Here is a 27,232-nt window from a genome sequence, read left to right on the forward strand (position 1 = left end):
GTTCAATAGGACTGCTATCAACACAACCTCTGACGTTGGGGAATGCTGTGATAGGCAAAAAATTGCAGTGTGATTTTATTCTGTTCCTAATTTTCTGAAGAGAAACCTTGGTGACTTGCTTTGAGCATCTATGCGTTGATGTTGCTTATCTCCCCTGCGATAGCTTGGAAGGATCCACAGACATAAATGCTAAACCTCGTTCTTAGTCATCATCATCACCATCATAGGCAGTGCTCAGTGTCCTCCCGGATGCTCTTCCTCCACTTGGGGTGGTCTTGGGCCAGGGACTCCCAGGTGCCAGTGGGGATGTTGCACTTTATCAAGGAGGCTTTGAAGGTGTCCTTGAAACGTTTCCTCTGCCCACCTGGGGCTTGCTTGCCATGTAGGAGTTCCAAGTAGATTGCTTGCTTTGGGACTCTCGTGACGGGCATGCAGACTATGTGGTCCACCCAACGGAGCTGGTGGAGTGTGATCACTGCTTTGATGCTGGGGATGTTGGCTTGATCGCGAACACTGACGTTGGTGCGTCTATCCTCCCAGTGGATTTGCAGGATCTTGCGGAGGCAGCGCTGGTGGTACTTCTCCAGCGCAAAAATGGCCACATTACATCATAATTCTAAAAGGACAAAGGGTGTTTAAAAAAAACAAGCCTGAAGGCTTTGTGTCTTAATACAAGGAGTATCCGTAATAAGGTGGATGAATTAACTGTGCAAATAGATGTTAACAGATATGATGTGTTTGGGATTACAGAGACGTGGCTCCAGGATGATCAGGGCTGGGAACTCAACATCCAAGGGTATTCAACATTCAGGAAGGATAGAATAAAAGGAAAAGGAGGAGGGGGTAGCATTGCTGGTTAAAGAGGAGATTAATGCAATAGTTAGGAAGGACATTAGCTTGGATAATGTGGAATCTATAGCTGCAGAACACCAAAGGGCAAAAAAACGTTATTGGGAGTTGTGTACAGACCTCCAAACAGTAGTAGTGATGTTGGGGAGGGCATCAAACAGGAAATTAGGGGTGCATGCAATAAAGGTGCAGCAGTTATCATGGGTGACTTTAATATGCATATAGATTGGGCGAAACAAACTGGAAGCAATACGATGGAGAAGGATTTCCTGGAGTGCATAAGGGATGGTTTTCTAGACCAATATGTCGAGGAACCAACTAGGTGGGAGGCCATCTTAGACTGGGTGTTGTGTAATGGGAGAGGATTAATTAGCAATCTCGTTGTGCGAGGCCCCTTGGGGAAGAGTGACCATAATATGGTGGAATTCTGCATTAGGATGGAGAATGAAACAGTTAATTCAGAGACCATGGTCCAGAACTTAAAGAAGGGTAACTTTGAAGGTATGAGGCGTGAATTGGCTAGGATAGATTGGCGAATGATACTTAAGGGGTTGACAGTGGATGGGCAATGGCAGACATTTAGAGACCGCATGGATGAACTACAACAATTGTACATCCATGTCTGGCGTAAAAATAAAAAAGGGAAGGTGGCTCAACCGTGGCTATCAAGGGAAATCAGGGATAGTATTAAAGCCAAGGAAGTGGCATACAAATTGGCCAGAAATAGCAGCGAACCCGGGGACTGGGAGAAATTTAGAACTCAGCAGAGGAGGACAAAGGGTTTGATTAGGGCAGGGAAAATGGAGTACGAGAGGAAGCTTGCAGGGAACATTAAGACGGACTGCAAAAGCTTCTATAGATATGTAAAGAGAAAAAGGTTAGTAAAGACAAACGTAGGTCCCCTGCAGTCAGAATCAGGGGAAGTCATAATGGGGAACAAAGAAATGACAGACCAATTGAACAAGTACTTTGGTTCGGTATTCACTAAGGAGGACACAAACTACCTTCCGGATATAAAAGGGGTCAGAGGGTCTAGTAAGAAGGAGGAACTGAGGGAAATCCTTATTAGTCGGGAAATTGTGTTGGGGAAATTGATGAGATTGAAGACCGATAAATCTCCAGGGCCTGATGGTCTGCATCCCAGAGTACTTAAGGAGGTGGCCTTGGAAATAACGGATGCATTGACAGTCATTTTCCAACATTCCATAGACTCTGAATCAGTTCCTATGGAGTGGAGGGTAGCCAATGTAACCCCACTTTTTAAAAAAGGAGGGAGAGAGAAAACAGGGAATTACAGACCGGTCAGCCTGACATCGGTAGTGGGTAAAATGATGGAATCAATTATTAAGGATGTCATAGCAGCGCATTTGGAAAGAGGTGACATGATAGATTCAAGTCAGCATGGATTTGTGAAAGGGAAATCATGCTTGACAAATCTTCTGGAATTTTTTGAGGATGTTTCCAGTAGAGTGGACAAGGGAGAACCAGTTGATGTGGCGTATTTGGACTTTCAGAAGGCTTTCGACAAGGTCCCACACAAGAGATTAATGTGCAAAGTTAAAGCACATGGTATTGGGGGTAGTGTGCTGACGTGGATTGAGAACTGGTTGGCAGACAGGAAGCAAAGAGTAGGAGTAAATGGGTACTTTTCAGAATGGCAGGCAGTGACTAGTGGGGTACCGCAAGGGTCTGTGCTGGGGCCCCAGCTGTTTACATTGTACATTAATGATTTAGACGAGAGGATTAAATGTAGTATCTCCAAATTTGCGGATGACACTAAGTTGGGTGGGAGTGTGAGCTGTGAGGAGGATCCTATGAGGCTGCAGAGTGACTTGGATAGGTTAGGTGAGTGGGCAAATGCATGGTAGATGAAGTATAATGTGAATAAATGTGAGGTTATCCACTTTGGTGATAAAAACCAGAGAGACAGACTATTATCTGAATGGTGACAGATTAGGAAAAGGGGAGGTGCAATGAGACTTGGGTGTCATGGTACATCAGTCATTGAAGGTTGGCATGCAGGTACAGCAGGCGGTTAAGGAAGCAAATGGCATGTTGGCCTTCATAGCGAGGGGATTTGAGTACAGGGACAGGGAGGTGTTACTACTGTTGTACAGGGCCTTGGTGAGGCCACACCTGGAGTATTGTGTACAGTTTTGGTCTCCTAACTTGAGGAAGGACATTCTTGCTATTGAGAGAGAGCAGCGAAGGTTCACCAGACTGATTCACGGGATGGCGGGTCTGACATATCAAGAAAGACTGGATCAACGGGGCTTATATTCACTGGAGTTCAGAAGAATGAGAGGGGATCTCATTGAAATGTTTAAAATTCTTGACGGGTTTATACATGTTAGATGCAGGAAGAATGTTCCCAATGTTGGGGAAGTCCAGAATCAGGGGTCACAGTCTAATGTAGTCCTTACTACTAGGGGGATCAAGGGGTATGGCGAGAAGGCAAGAATGGGGTACTGAGGTTGCATGTTCAGCCATGAACTCATTAAATGGCGGTGCAGGCTCGAAGTGCCGAATGGCCTACTCCTGCACCTATTTTCTATGTTTCTATGTTTCTACTGTATATGGTCCACGTCTCTGAGCCATGTAGGAGGGCGGGTATCACTGTTTCGTATTTACACGGTGGTACACGGTAGATTCCTAGTGGTGAGAGTTTCTATGGTTTAAAATCGTTTGCAGATCTGATTCCACCAGCCACCGTGGAGGGCCTGTGCCGGCAGTTTGACGTGGATATTCCTGAATCTGTACAAAGGTCTGCGTGGATAAGTTATGTTAAGAGCTGTCCATCTCTGGTACAAGAGAGGCTGCTTGTACCATCCCCCTCCCCTTTCATCCTTTTCTTTCTCCTCCAGAAGTTAGATGTGTTGATGCATCTTTTTATTAAAAAAAAATGTTTAAGTTGTGAAACTCAACAAGTGATGCTTTTTCAAAAACATTATGGCCTGGATATTTACTGGGGTGGGTTATGTAGATGGGAGGGGGACTGAGGGGAGGCATTGTTGTCAAGTTTTGGACGGGAAACCTGGAAGTCTGGGTTTCGTTGCAAAACTTCACAGCGTGCGACATGACAGGTTTTCCTCCTGGAAGTCAGCTTGATTGACAGTTTTAGCTTCCAGTTGGGCAGGCCGCAGGACATAGAAGCATAGAAACATAGAAAATAGGTGCAGGAGTAGGCCATTCGGCCCTTCGAGCCTGCACCGCCATTCAATGAGTTCATGGCTGAACATGCAACTTCAGTACCCCATTCCTGCTTTCTCGCTATACCCCTTGATCCCCCTAGTAGTAAGGACTACATCTAACTCCTTTTTGAATATATTTAGTGAATTGGCCTCAACAACTTTCTGTGGTAGAGAATTCCACAGGTTCACCACTCTCTGGGTGAAGACGTTTCTCCTCATCTCAGTCCTAAATGGCTTACCCCTTATCCTTAGACTGTGACCCCCTGGTTCTGGACTTCTCCAACATTGGGAACATTCTTCCTGCATCTAACCTGTCTAAACCCATCAGAATTTTAAACGTTTCTATGAGGTCCCCTCTCATTCTTCTCAACTCCAGTGAATACAAGCCCAGTTGATCCAGTCTTTTTTGATATGTCAGTCCCGCCATCCCGGGAATCAGTCTGGTGAACCTTCGCTGCACTCCCTCAATAGCAAGAACGTCCTTCCTCAAGTTAGGAGACCAAAACTGTACACAATACTCCAGGTGTGGCCTCACCAAGGCCCTGTACAACTGTAGTAACACCTCCCTGATCCTATACTCAAATCCCCTCGCTATGAAGGCCAACACGCCATTTGCTTTCTTAACTGCCTGCTGTACCTGCATGCCAACCTTCAATGACTGATGTACCATGACACCCAGGTCTCATTGTACCTCCCCTTTTCCTAATCTGTCACCATTCAGATAATAGTCTGTCTCTCTGTTTTTTCCAGCAAAGTGGATAACCTCACATTTATCCACATTATACTTCATCTACCATGCATTTGCCCACTCACCTAACCTATCCAAGTCACTCTGCAGCCTCATAGCATCCTCCTCGCAGCTCACACTGCCATCCAACTTAGTGTCATCCGCAAATTTGGAGATACTACATTTAATCCCCTCGTCTAAATCATTAATGTACAATGTAAACAGGTAGTGCGTTTTGCAGACCGCAGGGGTTTTTGTATGGGGGTGGCCTGATGGAGGGAGCTTGGTGGGGGGCTCGGGAGGGAAGCACTACTGCTGCTCCTGGCCCTTAAAACCGGGCTGTTATGTAATGGCACTTACCTTTTTCCCCCGAAGCAGTCCTTTCGTCCCTTCAGCTGCCTTGTGTCCGAGGCCTGGGAAACCCAGCCACCCACTGTAAAACCTGTAAAGCAAGTTAAATCAGAGGCTGCGAGTCTCCGTAACATATCCAAATGCCAACCCGCCTCCTGGGCGGGTGTTGGCTGCCCGCCCCTTGTTCCGCCTTGGTAAAACCTGGAATTTAACGAGTTGGAGCCGCCTTCCCAGCGCGCACAGAATTTTTCCCGATTTAACCTACCCCAACCACAACCAATCTCGTACGCTTATGCGTGTTAAAATTCCCCCCATGTTCTTGAAACCGAAAACGAGAGCAACATACAGGAAGTCAGCAACCGATACAGCACACTGCTGTAGCCTTGATTTTAGCACTCTGTGTTGCAAATTAGCTGGACAGCTGAGGAGCTCAACCTGTTGGCATCATTTTTTAATTTATTATTATTTTCGCTTTTTCATAACATACAGATTGATCAGAATTCATTATATGGTTTGACTGATCCCTCAAAAGGGATCAGAATTGATTCTCAGCTGTTAGCATTCTTTTCTTTGAGCTTTGTGCCTCAGAAGAGAGCTCCACTGTCCTAAGCTAATGGTTAAATATGGGCCATTCTACCCATAGTGCTCGTGCTGGCTCTTTGAAAGAGCTATCCCATTAGATTTTTCCCCGTCAAGCATTTATCCAATTCACTTTTGAAAGTTTATTATTGAATCTGCTTCCACCTCCCTTTCAGGCAGTGCATTCCAGATCAACATAACTCGATGCATACATTTTTTTCCCTCATGTCTCCTCTGGTTCTTTTGCGAATTATCTTAAGTCGGTTACCGAACTTCCATCCCAGTTTTTGTTTCAAGTTTTTGTGAGTCTGCTGTTACCTTGATCTGTGGGATGGCTTCTGATTGGAGTTGCGTTTTTGTAAATTACTCTTAATTTTTGTATATCATGAAGCTCCTTTGTTTTGCATTTTGCAAAGCATTCAAATGGATTGTCCAGAGAAATAAATTTGAATTTAGTTCCAGCATTAGTTTGACTTTGTCACTAATCCTTGTTGATGATTGGCTTAAAATGGAATAACAGTGCCACGTTACTGGCATGGAACCAATTGATGTAGCTCAAACAATCGATACCTAGAAAATGAATGGTTGTTTTCAATGCAGGTCCAAAGACAGCATGTACCATGCCCTAGGTTACAGCACCATGCATGCGATGCAGGCAGCCATGACCTTTGAGCAACAGGATATCCTTGCAGCCATCGCAACAATGAAGGAAGCTTTGCAAACCTGCCAGAGGTGAGTCTCGCAATGCGTTGGACAAAATTCTGTGTGATTTGTTTTGGCAAACAATCTCTAGTATCACAGAACTCGTCCTTGGTTTGATTCGGCACCACCACAGTTTATTGCGATTGTTAATGTATTCTTTTTGTAATGCCTTTTTCTGACGGGGGTTTTTGTTGCCTTCATAATTACACCATAACACCAGGAAGAATAGTCTCCCATGACATAGGAAAGAGTGCTTTCTCCATTCTTTCCGCCCCATAGAAAATCTTCTTTAAAATCAGTATTGGGTTACCACGGAAACGCACAACAGTCTGACCAATTGTAAGATCTGTTTTTGGACATTTCTAGTGTTCTTTTTAAAAGTTGAGATGCTGCATGCTGTCGATTTTGATGGCTTCAAGTTCTTTCAGTGCTTAAAAGGTTGGCATGTCAGTTACATCTTGTAAAAGCACTGACCTGTCCTCGTTGGTTGCAATTTACAGCCAAATCTTACTAGAGTGTGGATTAAGTAACTTAAAAAATAATCTTAAATTATGCCAATTGGGATCAAACTGTATTAAGTCAGTTTACCTTCCCAAATTGGCTGCTGGATGAATATAAACAGTGTGGTACTTTGTTTGAATGCTGAGTAGTTTAACATCAGTGGTCAGTCATCCTTGACAAGTTACATTGGCATCTTACTTGCAGTTCCCGATTTTGCTTGTCCACTAGAGTGAAAGCATCTGTTCTTTTATGGGAAATTAGAATAACGGATGTTCCTTGCGGTAATAGATTAATTTTATCTGTGCTTAGGAGTGTGTCGGGGCCTTTCATACAAGTGTAAGGACTGCATAATATTTGACGTAAGCAACAAAAACATATTACTAGAGATTATGCCAAGGAGTTAGGATAGTGGACATTGTCATTAGTCTATGAAAGATCAAATAAACCAAAACAAAAACACCAATATTCCTATCGGAATCGAAAGGAAAATCTGCTCGCATTAAAGCACCTCTAAATTCCAAGTAAGATTACCCTTCTGCTCCCTTTCCCTCAAATCACTCCAAAGGGCTAAATTCACATTGTTGTTTCAGATTCAGCACAACATTCTAAGAGGCATTGAGGAAAAAATGGTAGCTTTTGCCAGAAAAACAGTTTTGACAGAATGTCCAATGCAAATTTGATCCTTAAGTACTGCGAGGCTGAGCAACTGATTAAAATTATCTTAATGTACTTCAGTAGTCTCTCTTTTTAAGCAAAATGGCTGCCACTGTTTAATGCTCTGTTTATTGACAGCTGCAAAAGATTTGTTTCACAGAATATCAATTTCAATGTGTTCCAAATATTTTTTTAACTTAGCCAACTGTAGTTTTGGGCAAATAAATTGGATAGTCAATTATATAGTAAGAGAATCATAGAATGATACAGCACAGAAGGAGGCTGTTCGGTCCATCGTGCCTCTGCCAGCTCATTGAAAGAGCTATCCAATTAGTCCCACTCCCCTACTCTTTTCCCATAGCCTTGCAAATTTTTCTCCAAGTATTTATCCAATTCCCTTTTTAAAGTTATTATTGAATCTGCCTCCACCACCCTTCCAGGCAGTGCATTCCAGATCATCATAACTCGCTAAGTATATATTTTTTCCCTCATGTCGCATCTGGCTCTTTTGTGAATTACCTGAAATCTGTGTCCTCTGGTTACTGACCCTTCTGCCATTGGAAGCAGTTTCTCCTTATTTACTTTATGAAAACCTTTCATGATTTTGAACACACCTATTAAAGCTGCCCTTAACCTTTTCTGCTCTAAGGAAAACAATCCCAGCTTCTGCAGTTTCTCTGGGTAACTGAAGTCCTGCATCCCTGGTACCATTTTAGTAAATCTTCCCTACACCCTCTCTAACGCCTTGACATTGTTTTTAAAGTGTTGTGACCAGAATTGGCCACGATACTCCAACTGGGGCCTAACCAGTGTTTAGAATAAAGGTTTCGGATGACTTGTTTTCTTTTGTACTCTATGCCTCTATCTATAAAGGCAAGAATCCCATATGCCTTTTTTAGCAGCCTTCTCAACTTACCCTGCCACCTTCAAAGACTTGTTTTAAGTACACCCCCAGGTCTCTCTGTTCCTGTACCCCTTTTAAAATTATACCATTTAGTTTATATTGCCTCTCATCATTCTACCTACCAAAAGGAATCACTTCACACTTCGTCGTATCGGGTAAGAATAGACCATTTGGCCTATCGAGCCCATTCTGTCCACAGATTATGTACAATTGCTCTATCCTATACTTTACACAATTTATTTAATCTGAGGGAAAATGTCTCTTTCTCCCTCTCTTTCTCCCTCGCCCCCAGCCCAAGACAGTTTAAATTTTGATTGAACGTCTGTCCAATCCTACATTGTGCTCTTTTGGCACATTGTTTCTCATATGCTATGTTTTCATGAGCAGTATATTCACCAATTTGGTTATAGGTTCTTGTGGTGTAAGAGCACAGGACAGATGATATAGCTGCAGGTTTCCAATATGTATTTACGCCGCAGAAGGATGGGTTCCTACTCATTAGGATGGGTGGTTTATATCAAATATAGATAAGCCATAGCTTTCTCTCTCATATTTGAGATGGGAAAAGAAATGCGGAGAAGAGTTTCCAAGTAGTTTGATAAAGATTTAGATACAACAGTGTTGGTTTGGGGTGGAGGAATTTGTTCGTCTAGGGGGAAAATGAATGGGTGGGGAGGAAGTGAGCAAGAGCAGTAAAATGTCAATCCTCTCCTTCTCTTGGACTGAGAATAATCTGCTATTGAAAAAGAGGGCAAGGAAACACTGGTACAGGCTCGATGGGCCAAATGGCTTCCTTCTGTGCTGTAAGATTCTAAGTCTTATTAAATGTGGTATCTATTTTCAATGGCAGTGATTCCTGTGATGAGTGAACAGGTAAACCTCAAGGGGATTGACAATACTTAAAATGGATCAGCAGAACTCTTCGATGTCCTCTTTTAAGGGTCATGAGTGTTTTGTGTTTGACTGTTCCATTTCTACAGGAAAAAAAGTAATTTTCGAATAGATTCTTTCTTGGTTTTAAATGCAGTGTGCCTATGGCTTTTGGGAGCAGGGTTGCCTGGCAGTTCTGTCAATGGGTTGCACCTGGCTTCCAAATTGCCACTTATTAGCAATGTTGATTCTTCATTGAAGTTTCAAAGTTTGACCTATTTCACTCTTGTCACTGTCATTTCAAGTGAAATGGGTGTATGAACTGTGGAAAAACATCCAGCAGTACAATTACCCCTTCCAAATGCGGTTGTGTCTAGAGACCGCGGGGCCGAAATTCAGGGTCCGCACAAGGCCCGTTTCTGCCGTTTTGTGGCGGTATCGAGTGGCCGCTGCGTTGTCGTCCATTGGGCACCTCGACCCAAATTCAGCTCAGGGATTTTTCGGCCTGTCCCCACTTCCGCCCCGCTGCCTCCGATCGCCGAAAGTGCACACCGCCACTATCCCGCACCTACATTTTTAATCCACCCCAAATTTAGGTTAAAAAAATCCACGAGCTGGATGATGCCCCTGACAACTTTTTCTGTCGGTGCACTTTCTCCGACCTGTGTGTGGCCCGGCAGCGCAGCGGCCCTTCAAGGGGAGGGACCACTGCCGCAGCCGCCGTGTTGCTATTTTTGCCGGCCGACTTCCCAATCAGCCGGCAAATTATTGCCCCGGGTTGGCACCCCCTTCTTATGTGCCAGGCCCCTGGCCCAGCTGAAACCCTCCCTGGTGGCCTAGTGACCGAAGCTAAAAAATGCCCGATTCTCTCCCCTTTAACAGAGGGGAGAGAGCGTGGTGACATACGTGCGCTGTGACAGCAGCAGAAACGCGATCCCGCCCCAACTTCCGCCCCTCAGCATGACTTACCGCTACACTTCCGCCCCCCACTATGACCAACATCCAGTCCGACATCAAAACAATTTCAAAGTGTCTAAAATCGATCCAAGGTCCACCTCATCACTCCCGGCAGAAAAACCAGGTAAGAAATCGTTGGTGCACCAGCTTTCTGGCGTGCCTGAATTTCGGCCTAGCATTTTGAGCTAAATAACTCTGAGCAGGCCATGAAGTATTGGTAATTGTAGGTTTCTCATTGGTTGTTGGTAGCACTGGAACCAATTTGAGTAGCACATGGGAAGTATATTGGTACAACATTAAGGCTTAAAACTGTTTTTGTTCCTGTAGCATTTTAGTGTCTGTATGCTATGTCAGCATTGTGACAACATTGCTATTTTATCTGTCTTGCTCTTAAAATTAGCACAACTTCACATGTTTAATGACATGCATGCTGATCAAAAATTTCACTTGTATTAATCCTGCCCAAGTAACACTGACTTTTTGAGATGCCCATATTTTGGAGCTGTTATCAAGGTTACTTGCAGTGTTAAGTGCAAATTGTGGCAAAATTGAGAAAATAGTGAAATGATGGTGTTTATAGCAAGGTGAGCATGTATTTTGGTTGCCAGTCTCAGGAATATATTCTGCAGCATTTTATCTGTCTTTATTTTCTGTCTCTCCATCTCTTCTTTGCCTCCATGTAACAAGGACCAAATAATGAAAAGCATTTTTTTCTCTGTTAATTTTCTTTTTTGCTTCCATACTCTACAAGATCAAGGTAAGAATGTTTCAAAATATTTTATTTCTCAACTTTTTCCACAGACTTTTCAGCTCGCCACCGAGTCCTCCATTCTCAAAATCCTGTAAGCTAACTGATGGGCTTTGCCTCCCTCCATCTTGTGCTCAAGCCCCTGTCTAGCTTCTCAAAACAGTTTTTTTTCCAATATTAACGTGCCTCTCGTCAAACATTTCCCACAGCGGTATGAACATTCAGAAGAAGCAAAGTAACCTTAATGGTTGGCAATGCTCCTCTTCACATTTCTCCAGTATTAATGGCCTTTGGTGCACTGAATTGTGGTGGTAAATTGGTTGACTTATCCTCGAGAAAACATGGATCACCGGTACTCCGGAAGTGGGAGGTCCAAATTATCGAGACCTTGTAATAGTCTTGACTGCCCTTAGGATTGAGGTCAATGCTAGTCTTTAGACAATCCATATGTATATCCCATGTAGCAGACAGGTCAAAACTAGAGCATTGTTTCTACTGCGTTTGCCGAGCCCCAAGTTGTGTGTCTCGTACAAACGCATTTAGGTAGTCTTGAGAGTTATTCATTTTCAAGGAAAAGCAGTGACTCAGCAGCAGATAGCCAAGTGAATGGGGAAATACATCCTACACTGGTACGTCCTTCCAGTGAAGTAGACCAGGAAAGGGTTATCCCACCTCGTCACAGGGTCATAACCATTTCTACTGTAACAGGACTCAAATGAAAGGAAGTCCACAAACTTTTGCTAAAACTTTTTTCAATATAGCATTCATACTGCAACACTTAATCACCTTTGAGTTAATTTTGTGAAGTTATAGCGCATTCACCCAACTGAATAATTAAAGTTTCTATCAAGCTGTCTCTAAATTCTTGGCTATCTCCTCTGTTCACAGACCTTTTAGTTTGAAGCATTTATTTATTAAGGAAGCAGTAACAGGACATTTGGAAAAGCATAATACAGTCAAGCAGAGCCAGTATGGTTTTATGAAAGGGAAATCATGTTTGACAAATTTGCTGGAGTTCTTTGAGGATGTAACGAGCAGGGTGGATAAGGAGGGACCAGTGGATGTGGTGTATTTGGATTTCCAGAAGGCATTCAATAAGGTGCCACGTAAAAGGTTACTGCACAAGATAAGAGCTCATGGGGTTAGGGGTAATATATTAGCATGGATAGAGGATTGGCTAACTAACAAGAAACAGAGAGTCGGGATAAATGGGTCATTTTCCGGTTGGCAAACGGTAACTAGTGGGGTGCCACAGCGATCGGTGCTGGGTCCTCAACCATTTACAATCTATATTAATGACTTGGATGAAGGGACCGAGTTTAATGTAACCAAGTTTGCTGATGATACAACGATGGGTGGGAAAGCAAGTTGTGAGGAGGGGACAAAGAATCTGCAAAGGCATATAGACAGATTAAGTGAGTGGGCAAACATTTGGCAGATGGAATATAATGTGGGCAAGTGTGAGGTTATCCACTTTGGCCGGAAAAATAAAAAAGCTAATTATTATTTAAATGGGGAGAGATTACAAGATGCTGCAGTACAGAGGGACCTGGGGGTCATTGTGCATAAAACACAAAAAGTTAGTATGCAGGTACAGCAAGTAATCAGGAAGGCAAATGAAATGTTGGCCTTTATTGCAAGGGGGATAGGATATAAAAGCAGAGCAGTCCTGCTACAAGTGTACAGGGTATTGGTGAGGCCACACCTGGAGTACTGTGTACAGTTTTGGTCTCCTTATCTAAGGAGGGATATACTTGCGTTGGAGGCAGTTCAGCGAAGGTTCACGAGGTTGATTCATGAGATGAAGGGTTTGTCATATGAAGAAAGGTTGGGCCTATACTCATTGGAGATTAAAAGAATAAGAGGTGATCTTATTGAAACATATAAGATACTGAGGGGGCTCGACAAGGTAAATGCAGAGAGGATGTTTCCACTCATGGGGAAATCTAGAACTAAGAATAAGGGGTTGCAAATTTAGAACTGAGATAAGGAGAAATTTCTTCACTCAGTGGGTCATAAATCTGTGTAATTCTCTGCCCCAGAGAGCTGTGGAGACTGGGTCATTGAATCTGTTTAAGGTGGTGATAGACCAATTTTTGAGTGATAAGGGAGTAAAGCGTTATGGGGAGCGGGCAGGGAAGTGGAGCTGAGCCCAAGATCAGATCAGCCATGATCTTATTAAATGGCAGAGCAGGCTCGATGGGCCAATGGCCTACTCCTGCTCCTATTTCTTATGTTCATTAGTGCTACGGTGACTTTGAGAGCAGATTGTTTGCCCACCCATTTGGCAAGTGATGTCAAAGCTAGACAGATTAAAGGTGAAACAATGGGAGAGAAAATACATTTAAAACAGGAATGCCCTTAATGGTTCTTTACTTTCTTTCAATATTAGTTGCAATATTGATTATTCAAAATGCCCAGTGAATCTGGTTTGTAGATTGTTCTGAACATCATGCATATATTTTAATAGTTACGAGGGAATCTTATTGGGTGACTAAATTGCAAACGGTCTGCTCTTTTATGGGTACCATTGATGTAAGCCTTCTTTCAACAGACAAAGCAAGCTTAAAGTAAGAAGAAGCTATATATTGCATAAATAGGGAGACAGGCCTAGATACGTAGAGGATAATAGTGATAGAAATGTTAGCACTGTTGTAGACCATTTGACACGTGGTGATTGTGCTAATCTTGGCTCCACATGGTTGCTGTCTAGTGTAATCCCATTTACCTGCAGTTTCCCCATATCCTTTTAATATTTTTGCTCCACAAATATGCACACAATTCTGTCTTGAAAGCCATGATCACTTGGCTTTAATGGACACTTGTGAATAAATTCCATATCCTAATATCCCATTGCATGAAAAACAATCTTTTAACTTTACCTTTTAGTGCAAATCAAAAATTTATACTCCCTTATTGACAATTTACCGAACAGTGGAAATCTTTCACTATTTACCCTCTTAAACTTTTAAACATATATGAGATCCACCATAACAAAATCCTGGAACTCCCTCCCCTTCAGCTCTTTGGGAGTACCTTCACTGCACGGATTGCTGTGGTCCAAGAAGGCAATTCACCCCTATCAGTGGAATATGTTGGGCTTTTACAAGAGGGTGTAATCTTAAAATTAGAGACCAGCCATTCAGGAGTGAAATGAGGAAGCGTTTCTTCTCGCATAGGGTAGTGAAAATCTGGAACTCTCTTTCTCCAAAAGGCTGTGGATGCTGGGTCAGTTAAAGCTTTCAAAACTGAGATCGATAGATTAGGTAAAAGTATCAGGGTCAAATAATGAGTCAAGGGCTGGTAAATGGAGTTGAGGTACAGATCAGCCATGATCTGATTGAGGAGCTGAATGGTCCACTCCTGTTCCTATATTTTACTCTGTGCTTTGGAAAACGCTTCTTCTATTTTGAGAACAACACAACAGCGGAACACTCCGGGGGAAACAGTGTCATAGCATTCATCAATCCCTTGGCTCGAAAATGATTGTCAAGTTAGCTGCATGCAGAGCTGCTACCTCGTATAAAGAATGGGAGAGTTGATTGGTCAGGAGGGATGGACATGAGCAGCAATTTCAGGATTTGGGGCGAGAGGAAAGGGCAGTCAAACCTGTGCCAAAAGATGGGAGGATCAGGAGAGGAGAGCATATCCCCATATTCTATCCACTTCCCTTTGCATTGATGCTTCCAGTTCACAAAGGTAATTCTGTTGAAATTGTTGCTAATAGCTCTAATTCAGTTATGCACAAGACTGCAAAACCCTGAAACTCCCTGCTTCCCTTTTGTAAAATCTGCAGGTTTTTGAATCCCAGGGTTTGTGCCAGCCAACCCTGACTTCATTTCCCTGCTTTTTTTTTTTCAAGCTTAATTTACTTGTAGACTGTTGCCACTTCACCTCGGCTTCTCAAATAAAAAAGTGCCTCATGTTGCAGCCTTTCTGCTGTTCCAGCACTTGGTACTGAGGTACTGTGAGGTGTGAAATTGATGGGGGGAAAGCTGGGTGTGGAGTCAACACTCCATGACTTCACGCTTCAGCTGATTTGAAATTGCTGCCCTCCCAGTGTGCAGTTCTTTTAACATTTTTTCACGTTACTGGCGACAAACTACATTTAATTAGCAAAACGATTGAAGCCATTTTCCTTGACCTTCGAGTGGAGATTTGTACCCTGTAGCTAATGAGCCTGTGCCTGTCTATTAAAGACATTTGATGGCTTCATTACTTGTGTGGCCTAATTATCACTTCATGAATTTATAATATGTTTGCTTGAATCATTATGTGCTGAAACTGTGCAGGATACGGTAAAGTTTGTTTTGCAGTTTTAATGTTTTTTTTTCCCAAAGTAAGGAAAGGCAGCCTGCATGAAGTTGCTGTTCCAAATCTATACTGTGCTGTGGAGGAGGAGTTCATTCCTGGGAATTCCTCAAGCAGTGGGTTCCCGAACTCGGTCATGGTATAAGGGTCGCGCTCAGCAAAAGCCAAGGCCTCAGGCCCATTGGAAAGGAGGGAATATCGAGGGACAGTGGCTCGTGCTTTCTCACATCTACTAGCAAGTTACAGAGCAATGTTGACCAGAGACAGTATGCGGGCCAGAAACACTCTAGGTCTCACCATAAGTGCTTCCTCAATAAACAAATACTCACTCTTCATCATCATCATAGGCAGCCCCTCGGAATCGAGGAAGACTTGCTTCCTCTCTTACCATGAGTTCTTAGGTGACTGTACAGTCCAATACGGGAGCCACAGTCTCCGTCACAGGTGCGACAGATAGTCGTTGAGGGAAGGGATGGGTGGGACTGGTTTGCCGCACACTCTTTCCACTGCTTGCGCTTGATTTCTGTATGCTCTCGGCGATGAGACTCGAGGAGCTCAGCGCCCTCCCGGATGCACTTCCTCCACTTAGTGCGGTCTTTGGCCAGGGACTCCCAGGTGTCAGTGGGGATGTCGCATTTTATCAGGGAGGCTTTGAGGGTGTCCTTGTAACGTTTCCACTGACCACAAATATTATGGGTATGGTGACATGGTGGTTATTGGTACTGGACAAGTAATCCAGAGATCATGAGTTCAAATCCTAGCATAGCAAACTGTGGAATTGAATTTAATAAATCTGGCAAATTGTGAACTGGCACTGGGGTGGTTGTTGTTTTAAACTGGTTCACCATTGTCCTTCAGGAAGGGACCTGCCACTCCTACCTAGTTTACCCTACATATAACACCAGTCCTATACAACTGTGGAGGAGCAATATACGTTCCAGTGTTGCCCACATCCCAAGAGTAAAAATAAGGAAATGGAAACGTAAATTAGATTAATTCTCCAAAACCAGCCCAGCATAGGACTAGTGGTAAGTGGCCCATTAGTGAGAACCCCTGTGGTATCATAGTCTGGGGAAAATGTATCTAGGGTGTATTCCCCATTCCACAAGCCGGTAAGGGAGAAAGGGATATCCAGTTTACATTGCAGCATTGCTTCAAAGGTAGGGTGATATAAACATGTTGGTGGACTTCCCTCTGCAAGTACATAACTGCTTACTTTTTATATTTATTCTTGAAATGTGGGTGTCACTGGCAAGGCCGGCATTTATTGCCACTCGCTAGTTACTCTTGCGAAGGGGCTGTTGAGCTGCCTTCTTGAGCCACTGTAGTCTGTGTGGTCAAGGTGCTCCCACAGTGCTGTTAGGGAGGGCGTTCCAGGATATTGACCCAGCGATGATAAAGGAACGGCGATATTTGTCCAAGTCAGGATGGTGCGTGACATGGTGTGTTTCTGTGCACCTGCTGCCCTTGTCCTTCTGGGTGGTAGAGGTTGCAGGTATGAGATGTACTGCCAGGAAGCCTTGGCGAGTTATTGCAGTGCGTCCAGTAGATAGTGCACACTGCAGCCACGGTGTGCCGATTTTGGAAGAGTCGATGTTTAAACCTACACACTTGCTTGTTGCCTTTGTGTGTTGCCTTTTTGAAGTGGAAGTGTTCCTGGCAGTGAGCTTAATGGTCAGCCTGCTGAATACCACCGCTATCAATGTCAGGCTGGGCTCTTGGCAGTTTTCACATTCAGCCTATATGAATCTCATCCTGACCTGGGATCATCTAAGCTTCTTGATGCTCCGATAATAACAGTTGAGATGCAGTGCTTTGTAATGCTGTCTGTGGGAACCAGAGAGCATTTATTGAGATGTCAGTGCTTCAACTATGGCCCACTCCTTTGAATTTGTGGTCACATAATTGAAGTTCAATAATGATTCACATTTTTTAGCACCAAATTGCTACTTTGCTGTGTTGTTTGCATTGATTAATTTAAGTTATTGGATAATTCAAATTATTTTAGTGCAAGGAATAAATTTGAATCATCCGAAATAGCTTAATTAGGAGAGATCAATAAACAATGTTCATTTATATACCTGAGTCCCCTGCTGTAATACTGGTGGAAGTTTGGCATAATGGCCATAAACTTGTTTGGGAGCCAGCTATGGCAGTTCCTGGGATTGTTGTGTGCAGTTTCAGCCACTGCCCCCCACTACAAGATCATTGACGTAAAGGGAGACAGAGCCAGAGGGAAGGACCTTCCTCTTGTCAGGACCCAACGTAACTGCACGGATCACATCCTCGCTTATGTTCTAGACCCTGGTCATGAATTGTGCACCTAAACCCATAACCTACGCCACCTATAAGGGCAGGGGCCATCTCTGTGTTCCCCTCCAAGGCCCACACCATCCTGACTTGGCCATGCATCGCTGTTCCTTCATCATCACTGGGTCAAAATCCTGAAACACCCTACCTAACAGCACTGAGGGAGCACCTTGACCACATGGACTGCAGAGACTCAAATAGGCAGCTCACCACCACTTTCTCGATGGCAACTTGGGATGGGCAATAAATGCCAGACTTGCTAGTGATGCCCATATCCTGAGAATGAATAATAATAACTGGATTTGGGAAGGGCAATTGTATGTGTCTGAAACTATGCACAATATTGGTGGGAGGGGTAGGGGGAATAAAAAGTATAAAAACCAAATCATCGCGAGGTTTGAAAACCCACTTACCTTTCCTAAAACCATTAAAAGGCTCGCTGTTCCTTCATGAAACACATCTAATTTAAACTGTGACCTATTGCTGCATCAAAGTTCTCAATAGGCTTTTTAAAAATTGTTTTGTCCAGGTTTCGAAAGAAGAATTCTGTTGTGGAGTCATTATCGTATTTAGTTTCAAAACAAGGAGCTGACCAACTGACGGAAGGTACAGTGAATGTTTGCTTAAATAATGTGTCAAAACTGGCCAGGTGTTGTGTTTGAGTGGTGATTTGGTAATAGTTTAGGGGACTGGGAATGTGAGGTGTGTAGAAGGGTAGTGAGTAGTTTGGGGGAGAGTAATAAGTGGTTGGGATGGAAATGATTAAGGATTTGGAGAGGCAAGGATAGTTAAGATAGAACAGAGTGTGGAAGGGTAGGGAGTGATGGTAAGTAAATGGTGGTATGGAGTAATGTGGATAGTGAGTGGGAAATGGGACAGTGAGTGCCGAAGTTGTGCGATAAGAATTCATTTTAGGGAAAGTGAATGGTTGTGGTTGGTGACTTAGTGGGTGAAGGGGATTGCGCAGGTGTAATGGCTAGTTAAAGGGAGGTACTGTATGTTGCAGGAGAAGGCAGCTGAAATATAAATGGAGAGCAGTAGAATTGGACAGAGAGAGAGAGAGAGAGAGAGAGAGTGGAGGAGAGGTGAAGAACCAATGTGGAGGGAGAGAGCCGTGGAGGAACTGAGAAAGCAGGGATCGGATAAAAACGGCGAAATGGAACCAACAGGGTGAGGGAAGGGAATAAGATGGAAATGAGGAGGAATGCATATGGAGGAGCAGAGCTGAAGCAGATAGAGGAAGATCAGGAGGAGTGGAATAAGATCATCAGGGAAACACAAAGTGAGCTTCAGTCTTCAAGAGCAAGATTCAACCATTTAAAAAAAAAAAAGGATTTCAGTTGAAATGTAACCAGCAACCGAGTTTGCAGAAAACATGGATTTTACTTAAAATAAATGAATTAAATAAAATGGCATTAAACCAGTGTCTCTTGATATTAAACATGTTTAATGCTCACCTTGTACTGCATGAATAAAACAATGAAAAAATCTGAAATCCATACAGCTTCACTCATTTCACACAAGTCTGTAAAGGTGTATTTATTATCCATGATCAAAAAGAATATTATAATCTGGTTCCCAAAACAGAGTTAAGTTGAGGCGACAGGTAAATAATCAACAAAGACCTGTAAAAGTCTCAGTTAATGTTTTCCAGTTTAAGACTGGTATTTGCTTTTTTCTTTTGATGTTGTAAACTTTATTGTGGTAATATCACCAGCAAATACACGGCACGACGGTATCTGTAAAAGCCCCAGTCAATGTACCACATACTCAGGGCACTGTATCTGCTGCCTTTTATATCAGAATCATCTTACGTCACTGACTTGTAAAAGCATCCCCTCCATAAGGTTTGTTGGCACTGCACAATCCGGACACTGAGGGCGTACAAGTATAATTTCTCCCTTTCCCCTGCCCCTTTCATCCACCTCTCTCACTTTTCTAATATTATCTTAAGCCAGTATTATAATTGAAAACTGTCCTGAATATATTGTTCTCCATTAGAGGAGATGCATGCAGAGATGTGCTACGCCGAATGCCTACTTCAGAAGGCAGCTCTGACATTAGTTCAGGTAAGAAACCACTTCTATATACGTAAATACAGCTTGGGGTGTCACATTTTGGGTTTATTTTTTGATAGCGCCATGAATCACCTTGGGATGTTTTACGTTAAAGGTGCTATATAAATACAAATTGTTGTGTGGGCTTTGGAACAGGGCAGGATTAGGGTCAACTGTGAAATTCACCCTCCCCATGCTCACTGCTGATGCAAGGTGGTGACTTTTGGGGGTAACACCAGAGGCAGAGCACGCCCGTTAACTGTGTCCCATAGTTAAAGAGACAGGATCTTTTACCTTCTAACCTCCTGTTTATTGCTCCTAGGATGAAAATATGATTAATTTTATTAAAGGAGGAATCAAAATCCGAACAAGTTACAATATCTACAGGTAAATGCTTCTGTCCTCTCCAACTCCTAGAAAGCAAGTTTGATTCAGAATTGTTGGCCTTTGGCCTGCACATGAGACTGAACCAAACTTTCCAGTGGGTTATCAAGTGGCGCTGACGGTACGTTGGTAGGCTGGCCTCGCCAGGAAAAGCGAGGTTAGACCATTCACATTGCTTTTTGGTGCTCTTCCTGATATACCAAGCCCATGAGTGGCCAGCCTTTCATCCCTGGTTCCAGCAGCCAATGACAACAACTTTCCTGGCTGGGGATGACAGGAAGGGAGTTATGGAGGGTATCATGGGATGGCCGGAGGCGGGGGGGAGGTGGGGGAGGGCATTGGTATCACTGGTGCCAGGGCACAGAAAAAGGCAAGAGTGCCCAATTCTATACAGCCTCTTTTTCACCTGTTTCGTGTTCCAGTTGTATTATGAAGTGGGCACGTCATTTAAACACGACTCTATCTAAGGGTTAAGTCATGACAGGACAGCTCGGTCAAGTGTTATGCTCCTCCTGTACCATGTGGGAACTCAGGGACGACTCCAGTGTTCCTGACGACTACATGTGCGGGAAGTGTATCTGCCTCCAGCTCCTGACGGACCGCGTTGCGGAGTTGGAGCTGAGGGTGGATTCACTCTGGAGCATCCACGATGCTGAGAATGACGTGAGTAGCACGTGTTGCGAGTTGGTCTTACCGCAGGTGAAGGGTCCACAGCCAGATAGGGAATGGAAGACCAGCAGGAAGAGCAGTGCAAGGAAGGTAGTGCAGGGGTCCCCTGTGGTCATCCCCCTTCAAAACAGATACATTGCTTTGAGTACTGTTGAAGGGGATGACTCATCAGGGGAGGGCAGCAGCAGCCAAGTTCATGGCACCGTGGCTGGCTCTGTTGAACAGGAGGGGAGGAAAAAGAGTGGGAAAGCGATAGTGGTAGGGGATTCAATGGTGAGGGGAATAGATAGGCGTTTCTGCGGCCGCAACCGAGACTCCAGGATGGTATGTTGCCTCCCTGGTGCAAGGGTCAAGGATGTCTCTGAGCGGGTGCAGGACATTCTAAAAGAGGAGGGAGAACAGCCAGTTGTCGTGGTGCACATTGGTACCAACGACATAGGTTAAAAAAAAGGGATGAGGTCCTACGAAACGAATTTAAGGAGCTAGGAGCTAAATTAAAAAGTAGGACCTCAAAAGTAGTAATCTCAGGATTGCTGCCAGTGCCACGTGCTAGTCAGAGTAGGAATCGCAGGATAGCGCAGATGAATACATGGCTTGAGCAGTGGTGCAGCAGGGAGGGATTCAAATTCCTGGGGCATTGGAACTGGTTCTGGGGGAGGTGGGACCAGTACAAAGCGGACGGTCTGCACCTGGGCAGGACCGGAACCAATGTCCTAGGGGGAGTGTTTGCTAGTGCTGTTGGGGAGGAGTTAAACTAATATGGCAGGGGGATGGGAATCAATGCAGGGAGACAGAGGGAAACAAAAAGGAGACAAAAGCAAAAGACAGAAAGGAGATGAGGAAAAGTGGAGGGCAGAGAAACCCAAGACAAAAAACAAAAAGGGCCACTGTACAGCAAAATTCTAAAAGGAAAAAGGGTGTTAAAAAAACAAGCCTGAAGGCTTTGTGTCTTAATGCAAGGAGTATCCGTAATAAGGTGGATGAATTAACTGTGCAAATAGATGTTAACAAATATGATGTGATTGGGATTATGGAGACGTGGCTCCAGGATGATCAGGGCTGGGAACTCAACATCCAGGGGTATTCAACATTCAGGAAGGATAGAATAAAAGGAAAAGAAGGTGGGGTAACATTGCTGGTTAAAGAAGAGATTAATGCAATAGTTTGAATGGACATTAGCTTGGATGATGTGGAATCTATATGGGTAGAACTGCAGAACACCAAAGGGCAAAAAATGTTAGTGGGAGTTGTGTACAGACCTCCAAACAGTAGTAGTAATGTTGGGGAGGGCATCAAACAGGAAATTAGGGGTGCATGCAATAAGGGTGCAGCAGTTATAATGGGTGACTTTAATATGCACATAGATTGGGCTAACCAAACTGAAAGCAATATGGTGGAGGAGGATTTCCTGGAGTGCATAAGGGATGGTTTTCTAGACCAATATGTCGAGGAACCAACTAGGGGGGAGGCCATCTTAGACTGGGTGTTGTGTAATGAGAGAGGATTAATTAGCAATACCGTTGTGCGAGGCCCCTTGGGGAAGAGTGACCATAATATGGTGGAATTCTGCATTAGGATGGAGAATAAAACAGTTAATTCAGAGACCATAATCCAGAACTTAAAGAAGGGTAACTTTGAAGGTATGAGGCGTGAATTAGCTAGGATTGATTGGCGACTGATACTGAAGGGTTTGACTGTGGATGGGTAATGGCAGACATTTAGAGACCGCATGGATGAACTACAACAATTGTACATTCCTGTCTGGCGTAAAAATAAAAAAGGGAAGGTGGATCAACCGTGGCTATCAAGGGAAATCAGGGATAGTATTAAAGCCAAGGAAGTGGCATACAAATTGGCCAGAAATAGCGGTGAACCCGGAGACTGGGAGAAATTTAGAACTCAGCAGAGGAGGACAAAGGGTTTGATTAGGGCAGGGAAAATGGAGTACGAGAAGAAGCTTACAGGGAACATTAAGACGGATTGCAAAAGTTTCTATAGATATATAAAGAGAAAAAGGTTAGTAAAGACAAACGTAGGTCCCCTGCAGTCAGAATCAGGGGAAGTCATAACGGGGAACAAAGAAATGGCGGACCAATTGAACAAGTACTTTGGTTCGGTATTCACTAAGGAGGACACAAACAACCTTCCGGATATAAGAGGGGTCAGAGGGTCTAGTAAGGAGGAGGAACTGAGGGAAATCCTTATTAGTCGGGAAATTGTGTTGGGGAAATTAATGGGATTGAAGGCCGATAAATCCCCAGGGCCTGAGGGACTGCATCCCAGAGTATTTAAGGAGGTGGCCTTGGAAATAGCGGATGCATTGACAGTCATTTTCCAACATTCCATTGACTCTGGATCAGTTCCTATGGAGTGGAGGGTAGCCAATGTAACCCCACTTTTTAAAAAAGGAGGGAGAGAGAAAACAGGGAATTATAGACCGGTAAGCCTGACATCGGTAGTTGGTAAGATGATGGAATCAATTATTAAGGATGTCATAGCAGCGCATTTGGAAAGAGGTGACATGATAGGTCCAAGTCAGCATGGATTTGTGAAAGGGAAATCATGCTTGACAAATCTTCTAGAATTTTTTGAGGATGTTTCCAGTGGAGTGGACAAGGGAGAACCAGTTGATGTGCTATATTTGGACTTTCAGAAGGCTTTCGACAAGGTCCCACACAAGAGATTAATGTGCAAAGTTAAAGCACATGGGATTGGGGGTAGTGTGCTGACATGGATTGAGAACTGGTTGTCAGACAGGAAGCAGAGTAGGAGTAAATGGTTACTTTTCAGAATGGCAGGCAGTGACTAGTGGGGTACCGCAGGGTTCTGTGCTGGGGCCCCAGCTGTTTACACTGTACATTAATGATTTAGACGAGGCGATTAAATGTAGTATCTCCAAATTTGCGGATGACACTAAGTTAGGTGGCAGTGTGAGCTGCGAGGAGGATGCTATGAGGCTGCAGAGCGACTTGGATAGGTTAGGTGAGTGGGCAAATGCGTGGCAGATGAAGTATAATGTGGATAAATGTGAGGTTATCCACTTTGGTGGTAAAAACAGAGAGACAGACTATTATCTGAATGGTGACAGATTAGGAAAAGGGGAGGTGCAACGAGACCTGGGTGTCATGGTACATCAGTCATTGAAGGTTGGCATGCAGGTACAGCAGGCGGTTAAGAAAGCAAATGGCATGTTGGCCTTCATAGCGAGGGGATTTGAGTACAGGGGCAGGGAGGTGTTGCTACAGTTGTACAGGGCCTTGGTGAGGCCACTCCTGGAGTATTGTGTATAGTTTTGGTCTCCTAACTTGAGGAAGGACATTCTTGCTATTGAGGGAGTGCAGTGAAGATTCACCAGACTGATTCCCGGGATGGTGGGACTGACCTATCAAGAAAGACTGGATCAACTGGGCTTGTATTCACTGGAGTTCAAAAGAATGAGAGGGGGCCTCATAGAAACGTTTAAAATTCTGATGGGTTTAGACAGGTTAGATGCAGGAAGAATGTTCCCAATGTTGGGGAAGTCCAGAACCAGGGGTCACAGTCTAAGGTTAAGGGGTAAGCCATTTAGGACCGAGATGAGGAGAAACTTCTTCACCCAGAGAGTGGTGAACCTGTGGAATTCTCTACCACAGAAAGTTGTTGAGGCCATTTCACTAAATATATTCAAAAAAGAGTTAGATGAAGTCCTTACTACTAGGGGGATCAAGGAGTATGGTGAGAAAGCAGGAATGGGGTACTGAAGTTGCATGTTCAGCCATGAGCTCATTGAATGGCGGTGCAGGCTAGAAGGGCCGAATGGCCGACTCCTGCACCTATTTTCTATGTTTCTATGACTCTGAGCAAGGCCTGGCGCGCAGCTTGTGCGCTGGATCCTAACCTCTGTGTCACCACTCTCACTGGGTGCGCTGAGCATCTTGTGTGTTTTTGGGCTACATGTCTGGCTCTGTTGGGAAAGGGGCACTCCATGCACCTTCGTGCATTGGGTGCCTGCCATTATATTATCGACGCTAGATGGACAGCATTGGAACTAAATTGGGCTGTGTAGCATCTACGTTTTAGGCAGTACGCAGCCACCTAATACTCGCAAATGAGGCCCAAGATATGCGCGCACACTTAAGACAGGAAGTGCGCAGGATGCCATCTTGGTAAAGGGGTTTGCATGCGCACATCTAACGACCACCAGCAGGCAGATCATGACGCAAATCAGTGTGCAATGCTGATTTGATGCTCGGGCTGCCATTTTCCAAATGTACACTCCAGCCAATGCCCTGACTTACCCTCGCACAGCTGAACATGACATTAAACAGGTTAGTTGCTGGATTATTTCATTTGGCTGCTGGTACTGGAGAACGTGCTTTCCTATACTTGGCTAAAGTTTGGTTAATCTGTAGGGAGTAGTGGCTGGTGCTAAAGTACTTTTATTTCATTTAAAAGCTTGTGCTGAAAGTAATTGCTTCCAGACATTGGTGGCCTGGTCGGGCTTCCTCTGGGAGTTGAGCATAACTGGGGGAATGAGCAGAGGTGACACAGAGCAAGACAAGCTGCTAGTCGAGGGTGGAGGGGAAAAGGGCTCTCAGCAGGAGGCTGTATCTGCTGAGGGTCTTTAGGGAACAATTTTATTACCTCAACTTCAGCGAGGACCAATGCTTGAAACATCTTTGCTTCACAAAAGATGTCGGGACTGAAATCTGCAAACTGCTGTAACCACAACTGCACCCTCAAAACAAACGAGGATTGCATTGCCTGTAGCTGTCAAAGTAACTGCGGCTGTGTTAGCATTAGTGTTTTCTCAGAAGAATCACTCAACACTCAGAGTCGGTTCCAATGCTGATGCGGCTTTTATTACGCTCAGCGGGGAGGAAAAACTCAGGACCGTATCCAGGTTTCTCTCCACCGAACAAAGGGTTACATGCACCTTTATATGTTTCACAACAGTTACAAAACAGTTTACTACAGCTACACAGCCCATCACGGCTCACAACGATTATAGATTACATATAGGTTCTTTTAACCCAATAGAATTCCCCTAGTATCCAGGGAACCATATGTTCGGTTATTGTCAGCTTGGGCTGATCGATGACTTTATAGGTCCTCTCCCTAGTTCTTTCATCTGGGAGAAATAATTGGTTTATAACCTTGTTTACAGGAGATGGTTTCCCTCTTATCTTTCTTCCTGGGGAATTAATTGGTTTATGACCTTGTTCACAGGAGATGGTTTCCTTCTTATCTCTGTCTTCCCGCATCCCAGGCATTCCTATAGTGGGCCTCACAAGGTTATTGCTTGGTCATTGAACGTTCAACAGTTCACAGCTTGACTACCTGATTTCCCATCATGCCTGGGCAGCCATTTTATGTGTGTGTCCACTTTAAACTTATATGCGTTTAGATATATCTAGCAGGTGCCTAATGCCTAGTATTCTGGTATATTCTAAAGGTGCCTACCTCCTACAACAGGCTGTTAACTTTTATGCACCTGGCTCCTTCCAGGCTGCTGTTTGAGATATAAGCAATATCTCGTAGTTTACAGTGCACTGCTGCATAAGGGCCGTCACTGAGGAGAAACAGTTTAATCTCATTCCCTTTTGCCAGGGACAAGCAGGTGGAGCAAGCATGAGGGTTTGCACGAATTGCAAGGTGTCATTGACTGCGTGCACATTGTCTTGCGTGTGCCTCGTGTGAACTCTGCCACATTCATAAACTGGAAGGGATTTCACTCCCTCAATGTGCAGCTGGTGTGTGACCACAGGCAACGCATCATGCAGGTGACTGCCCAGTATCCTGGCAGCAGTCCTCTGTGCCACCTGTATTTGACCCACCATGGCAAGTCACAGGCTGACTACTGGGCGACGAGGGCTATCCACTCATGACATGGCGAATGACTCTGGTCCAGAACCCACGCACACATGCACAGTAGGCCTACAATGAGAGCCATGCTGCCACAAGGAACATTATAAAGCACACCATCAGGTCCTCAAGCAATGCTCCTGCTGCCTGGGCCGCTCTGGAGGATCCCTGCAGTACTCAGCAGAGTGGGTATCCAGATTTGTGTTAGTATGCTGCACAACCTCGCCATTATGAGGGAACAGCCCTTGCTACCTATCAGGCAAGAAGCTGAGGAGCAGAAGCACAAGGAGGTGGAGGAGGAGGAAGTGGTGGAACAGAAAGAGGAAGGGAAAATACAACGTAGCTCCCCTTTCTGTCCGAGCTCTACATGATCAAATAATTCATGTGATACCAATAACCTCAACCAAACCTCCCCATTCACCAACAATCCCACATTCCTTACCTTTCCTCTATCACTGACCATTATATTGTCCTGTTTCCAAGACAAAAATAAAAAACAAAAAACACCAGAAAATGCACATACCTGTCATGCATGTACATGCTAATTGTAGCCACCAGATGGGGTCATTGTTGGAGGCCACTGAGCAGCACGCACATGGTGCTGCTCTGTTATAAAAGGCCAGC

The 27,232-nt window shown here is 44.2% G+C and overlaps 1 protein-coding gene across 4 annotated transcripts in view; it reads left to right on the forward strand.

Moving 5' to 3' along the window:
- LOC139263942 (tetratricopeptide repeat protein 39B) overlaps positions 1-27,232 on the forward strand; it is a 182,258-nt gene that overhangs the window by 100,409 nt on the left and 54,617 nt on the right. For all 4 annotated transcript variants that reach the window (XM_070880031.1, XM_070880049.1, XM_070880040.1 and 1 more), the window contains 4 exons: positions 6,298-6,429; positions 18,184-18,260; positions 19,656-19,723; positions 20,034-20,098. In XM_070880031.1, the coding sequence (XP_070736132.1) occupies positions 6,298-6,429; positions 18,184-18,260; positions 19,656-19,723; positions 20,034-20,098 (342 nt within the window). The remainder of the gene's footprint in view (positions 1-6,297; positions 6,430-18,183; positions 18,261-19,655; positions 19,724-20,033; positions 20,099-27,232) is intronic.

Source organism: Pristiophorus japonicus, chromosome 1, assembly GCF_044704955.1.
Source record: "Pristiophorus japonicus isolate sPriJap1 chromosome 1, sPriJap1.hap1, whole genome shotgun sequence".
Lineage (NCBI taxonomy): Eukaryota > Metazoa > Chordata > Chondrichthyes > Pristiophoridae > Pristiophorus > Pristiophorus japonicus.